We start from the raw sequence: 6,509 nt of genomic DNA on the forward strand, positions 1-6,509 counted from the left end.
ACAAAACATTTATCACAATTTTGTTATCTTTTTATTTCCGTCTTACTTTATCTAAAATAATGCCTTAAATTTTCTTCTTATTGCATTCTACGTACTCATGCATATACTTATGTTATGTATTGAAAAAAAAATGGAATGGAAAACTATGGCTCTTCATTTATATTTTATAAATCTATATTTCTATATGCATATAATATTGAAATGTAGATTAAAATATATTTATATTAAAAAGGATAGAGAAATATTTCTTAAACCTATTTATTTATAAAAAGTCGTGAGATGTTTCTGATTGTTTTAATAAAAAAATCTGATTACTCTTTAGGTACGCAAGACTATGACACAGATAAAAACGTATGGCCGGTGAACAAACCTATGGTAAAGTTGGAGGCGATCCAGCAGACATCGGGTGAGGCTCAGTATTGCAACGATCTTCCACCGTACCCTGGAGAAGTATTCTGCGCTCTTGTACTTGCGAAAGTCGCTAATGGCAAGATCAACAGCATAGATGCGAGCAAAGCGCTTGCTATGAAAGGTGTAGTGGCATTCTTCAGCGCCAAGGATGTACCTGGCAAGAATTTGTGCATCTCGGCTTCCAACCAACTATTGATGTTGATAAATGACGAGTTGTTGTTCGCTGAAAAGGAGGTTCTCTATGCTGGTCAGGTGATCGGCGTGATCGCCGCCGAGACGCATAATCTGGCCAATGAAGCCGCAAAATTAGTAGAAATCAAGTACTCCGAGACTTTGAAGAAGAAACCGGTATTAACCATTGAAGATTCCCTCATTACGAAAGACGATAACAGATTCAAAAGCATTAGCATTCCAGCGAAAAAGAAAGGTGTGAATTAAAATTTGAATAAGATAAAGAAAAAAATTAGAATTGAAAATTTCCAATCACAATTATAAAACAAAATAAAACCGAGTAACTTAAGGAATTTAATATCTCTATTGATACGAAATCGTATAGGTAGCTATTGCTAATCCTCAAAATGTAGAAATGGTAGAGCGATTCTTTTTCTTAAACCTTTTGTGTTACTTTACAGGAGATAACGTTCAACATAAGATAAAAGGCGTATTCCTAACCGGCAGTCAATACCATTATACCATGGAGCCTCAGTCCTGCGTTTGCATTCCTGCAGAGGATGGTATGGATGTTTATCCAACGTCGCAATGGATGGACCTCATTCAAATATCGATTGCGAATGTTCTCGGTGTTAAGAACAATAGGTAATTCATCGCCCGCGATCATTTCGAGAATATTATTAATTTAATAGTGACCCAGTGAAATGGATTAAAAGGAATGGATTAAAATAGATTGAAATTTTTTTTATCTGAATGGTATTTTAAATAGCGCATACTTTTTTGAATTTAAATAGATTTAATTGGATTCAATTATATTCAATTGGATGCAATTGGATTGAAAAACTGTATTTTCTATTCAAAATTTCGAATTGAACAGTATTTATAATATACACAGAAAGAGCTAATATTATTTTTAGATTGAAAGGCATAGAGATATGCTCCATGCAATTCCTATAAATGAATAAAAATGCATTCATGATCGAAATTCATTTTTACATCAAATTAAACAATCATTTTAACATTCGTGAATCAATCTTTTTGAAAATCTGGATCCTTTTCAATTCATTTCAATCCATTCTTGTTTGCTGGGGATAACATGATTGATTTTGTTTGTAGTATCAGACCAATAAGAATAAATCAAACAAAAGAAATAAAATTAAATTAGAGTAATAATCGTATTAATTCAATTTTTGTAGCGTCAATGTTCACATCAGACGAATCGGCGGCGGATACGGAGCGAAAATCTCGCGGAACGCATTATTCTCATGTTCTTGCGCGTTAGTATGTCACAAACTGAATCGCCCAGCACGATTAATTATGTCTATTGAGGGCAATATGCAAGCGCAGGGCAAAAGAATTTCTTCACGCCACGAATACGAAGTCGGGGTAGACAACGAGGGAGTTATTCAATATAATGATTCGAAATATTGGGCCAACGGAGGCTGTAACTTCAATGATCCCCATGCTTGGGTCCTATGGCATCACTTTGGAAGGCATGTATTAAAAAATTATACATAAATTTAAAAAATGTATTTTCTAATAATACTCCAATATTAATTTTTATGTATTCAAAATTTTAGAATTTAAAAGTAAATTTTGAATATATAATATTCATCATTTATCAGTATATAAAATTTAAAAAAGATATTATTTATAAATAAATTAAATTATTAAATTATTATTTGACTTGTACTAAACACTAAAATTTTTGCGAAATCCACGAGAAATGAAATGGAAATTATGATAATATATCTAAATCATTCATAACATTTGTTTTATTAAATATCATAAAATAAAACTTTTTTCAAACTAAAATAATAATTTGCGATCAAGCAATTAGTTTATTAGATACAATTTATGTTAATTCTTTATAATATATTAACTTTGTATTAGTTTCATTAGTCTTATTAAATTTTTAAGTTCTTAAGCCCGGTATTCATAGACAAATCTTATATTCAGGGCTGTCTTAAATACGTCTTAAAAAGTCACGAATCAATCAGAAGACTGCATTAACGTCTTAAGACATTACTTAAGTGTGGATAATTGTTACCGATTGTTTACAGTTGTTACACAGTCGATAGTTGGATGTTCAATGGATTCGATGTACGAACTGATTTACCATCAAACACATACTGTCGAGCGCCAGGATCTACGGAAGGAATTGCTATGATCGAGAATATAATGGAGCACATTGCAAAAGTGACAAAAAAGGATCCACTACAGGTCAGATTGGCGAATATGAACGATGAGGACAAGCTCGTATTAGAATCTATGATAAAGGATCTATCGAAATCGGCTGATTATGAGATACGAAAACGAGTCGTTGAAACATTTAATAATGAGAATCGTTGGAAGAAAAAGGGCATCGCTCTAGTACCAATGAAGTATTCATTCGGCTACTGGGGCCAATTTAATGCTATGGTGTCGGTCTGTGCTCGTGACGGTACGGTTTGCGTGACGCACGGTGGGATTGAATGTGGCCAAGGTATAAATACCAAGGTACGCAAATGAAATTTTGTTTCTAATTATTTTAATTCCTAATTTGTCTAATTTGCCTATATGAATATTCAAGAGAATTTTTAAAATAATTTATATTATGATTAACAATTTTGTCAAAATATTAAATGTCACATAATTAAATGTTGTAGAAAAGAAATTAAATTTCAAGATTTAGATGTTCAAAAATTTTCATAAATTCTGTCAATTTAAACGGATAGAGCAAAAAAATAATAAAAATAGATAGACCCAAAGTTATACATATTTGAAAATAGAGAAGAAGAAAACTACAAAACTATCTATATTTTACTTGAATTGCCCGCCTTTATTCCGCACACATTTGCGTAAACGTTACAGCCACTCATCGATCGGATTATGCAGAATTGCCAAAGGAAGCTGTTCAACTGCTGATACAGTGAACGCTTGAGCTATTTACAATGAAATTTCTTGCATACCATTTCAACTAAAACGCTCCATAGCTTTATAGTCCAGCGAGTTAAGGTATGGATTTTCAGACGGCCAATCAGAAATTTGAATGGAGCACAGAATATTATTCTTTCCAATCGATCGATGAATGGTCTCAACGTTTAAGCAAATATGCGGAATAAAGACGGGCATTTTGAATAAAAAACAGATGGTTTATATGTATGTAACTTTAGGTCTATCTATTGTTTTTTTATTCTTTTAAATTACTGACAGAATTTATGACAAAACTAGTAGAAGCTAGACTGTAGAAAAATAATGATTATTTCACTGCTTGTATTTCATTCCGATTTATAAAATATTTATTTTATATAGGTTGCTCAAGTAGCAGCTTACACTTTAGGTATCGATGTAGATTTAGTCACCGTGAAACCATCCAATAATTTAATAACGCCAAACAATTCAGTTACCGGAGGCAGTATTGCTAGCGAGGCCTGTGGATATGTAAGGACTCAATTTAGCTTAATTTACAGTGTTTTAACGAGAAAGACGCGATGTGTAAAAACGATTTGATTTTAGGCCGCGATTCAATGCTGCAAAGAAATTTTGAAGAGACTCGAACCGATAAAAGAAGAACTGAAGAATCCAAGCTGGCAAGAACTTGTTCTTGCAGCACATCTAAAGGATATTGATTTATGCGCGCGCTATTTGTAAGTATTTAATTAAACTCACTTTTAACGCAATAATAATAATGTATTGTATCGTATAAATATTATTAAATTTTGATCTTCTAAAAGTATCATATTTTTTCATAAAAAAAATAATTATCATATTTTTGATACAAACTAGTACATTGTGTAGTTTAAATGCTTCGTTTGCATTTCTTGGTTGAAAACAATATCCATAATAAATAAATAAATAATTTCAGTTCGGTTTTGATAAATAAATAACATATTTTTATGTTGTATTGTAAATTGCATCTTTATATGTTGAGAAAAGATGCGGAAATATAATATAATATTCTTTTAGTTACTTATTAATTTATTATTAGTCTATTATTTATTTATTAATTATAATTTATTATACTTCTACAGGTACGCGCCCACGCAGGATAATACACTCAAGCCTTATAAAATTTATGGCGCTACTATTGCCGAGATAGAAATCGATCTGTTAACCGGCCAGCATATTATCAGAAGAGTCGACTTGATGGAAGATGTGGGTGTAAGCTTAAATCCGGAGATCGATGTCGGTCAAGTAGAGGGTGCTTTCGTGATGGGAATAGGATACTGGACTTCTGAAGAGTTGATATACGACTCTAAAACAGGAGTATTAACGAATGACAGAACTTGGGTACATTATTTTGAATTTTTAACTAATAACTCTATCGGATAATTGCTCCGATTAATTGATATTATTATAATATATTAGACCAAAATGATTAAATTTAAAATATTTTATTTCTATTTGTCATAGAACTATAAACCGCCAGGAATAAAAGATATTCCCGAGGACTTCCGTGTATCTTTCCGCAGAAACGCGCCTAATCCATTCGGTGTTCTTCGATCAAAAGGTAAGAAACTCTATCAATTTTCATATTTAAATTCTTTTATTATCTATTAAAAAAAAATTAAGAATTTAAAGTTCATAATTTTTTTTGTGAATTTCTTCATATTAAACTAAAAAATCGATTATAAAAAACAACAGATCGGAAAAGATTGAAAAATTTAATGTCTAATTATTGAAATTTTTTTTGCAGCAACTGGTGAACCACCGCTTTGTATGGCTTTTGTAATTCCGATCGCAATCCGCAATGCGTTGAACTCTGCTAGAGCAGAGGTGGGAAATAAGGATGTATGGTACCAATTAGGTAAGAACACGAATACAAATAATAATTAAGTATGTTCGTTGTTACATATAGGATAGTACATACAGATAGTTGATAACATACAGGAGGAGTCAACTTTGTGGCTTGCATTAATTGGGGCATTTTTCACAACAAAAACAAATATTCTTTATTGCAAGATATAATATCTTTTTCTCTCTCTTTTTTTATAAACTTATAATTTTTTAAATAAAATATATTATTGTAATATGCATTCATTTGTGACTCATGATTTTTACAGATGGACCATGTACCAATGAACGCATACTTCTAAATGGTTTAACGAATAAGAATAATATGGTGTTGTGAACAAAAATGAGATTTATAAATAAACTGGTGCTTTTAAACTAATTCTTAAGCTTATTATAGTTTATTCTTCTATTTTAATGTAGAAGTCCTGATATAAAACAATTTACTTAATCTTTCTTTTTTGATAAAAATTTTAGAATAATAATTATCAGAACAATTCATTTAATTAGGTTTTAAACATAAACTAACACATTTCTAATGTTAAATATTTTTAATAACTATTGTTTATTAAATGCCTGATGTACTACAAGTAGAAAATATCACAAAAATATCTGCAACATAATGTATAATTGATATTAATAATAATATATAATATAAAAAAGTAAATGTAATAATTCGATATAAATATACTTCTTGCGAAATTTTCTACTTGTAGTACATATAGTATTTTTTCTAATAGCATTTTTAATAAATTGTTTACGTCCCTCTCCCATATACAGAAAATCACAATTATATCTGCATAATTATAATTGCTAATAATTTAAGAATATTAATTATGTAAGAATTTTACTTCTCTCTTTCAAAAATAGCAATGATCAATTCGATGTCGATTTGATGCTTTCGTTGTCGAATCGACATCGATTCGATATCGATTCCATTATCATTTCTACAGAATGCATGTAATTATAATGTCATAATATATTCTTTATACATATATTCTTTAAAGTATTTTTCTTACTTATAAATTAAATTTACTGAAATTGTCAAACACTTTCTTAGTTTTTTTTGTTAATAAAAGCTATAATTCTTAAAATATATATATATATATATATATATATATATGTGTGTGTATATATATATATATATATATATA

General features: G+C 29.9%; 1 protein-coding gene across 1 annotated transcript; it reads left to right on the plus strand.

Moving 5' to 3' along the window:
* Positions 1-279: 279 nt before the first annotated feature.
* Positions 280-5,695, plus strand: LOC105621442 (xanthine dehydrogenase/oxidase-like). Its single transcript, XM_012202912.1, has 10 exons — positions 280-838; positions 1,044-1,227; positions 1,779-2,075; positions 2,646-3,081; positions 3,877-4,005; positions 4,081-4,211; positions 4,596-4,854; positions 4,978-5,074; positions 5,261-5,371; positions 5,628-5,695. The coding sequence occupies exons 1-10, from the start codon at positions 280-282 to the stop codon at positions 5,693-5,695; spliced, it is 2,271 nt and encodes a 756-aa protein (XP_012058302.1).
* The last annotated feature ends 814 nt before the right edge of the window (positions 5,696-6,509 follow it).

This window comes from Atta cephalotes, assembly GCF_000143395.1.
Source record: "Atta cephalotes unplaced genomic scaffold scaffold00033, whole genome shotgun sequence".
NCBI lineage: Eukaryota > Metazoa > Arthropoda > Insecta > Hymenoptera > Formicidae > Atta > Atta cephalotes.

Coding starts and splice junctions, on each gene's coding strand:
- LOC105621442 (XM_012202912.1), top strand. CDS start 280: ATGTTTCTGATTGTTTTAATAAAAAAATCTGATTACTCTTTAGGTACG. Junction 1,228..1,778: donor CTCGGTGTTAAGAACAATAG/GTAATTCATCGC, acceptor CAATTTTTGTAG/CGTCAATGTTCACATCAGAC. Junction 5,372..5,627: donor GGATGTATGGTACCAATTAG/GTAAGAACACGA, acceptor TGATTTTTACAG/ATGGACCATGTACCAATGAA.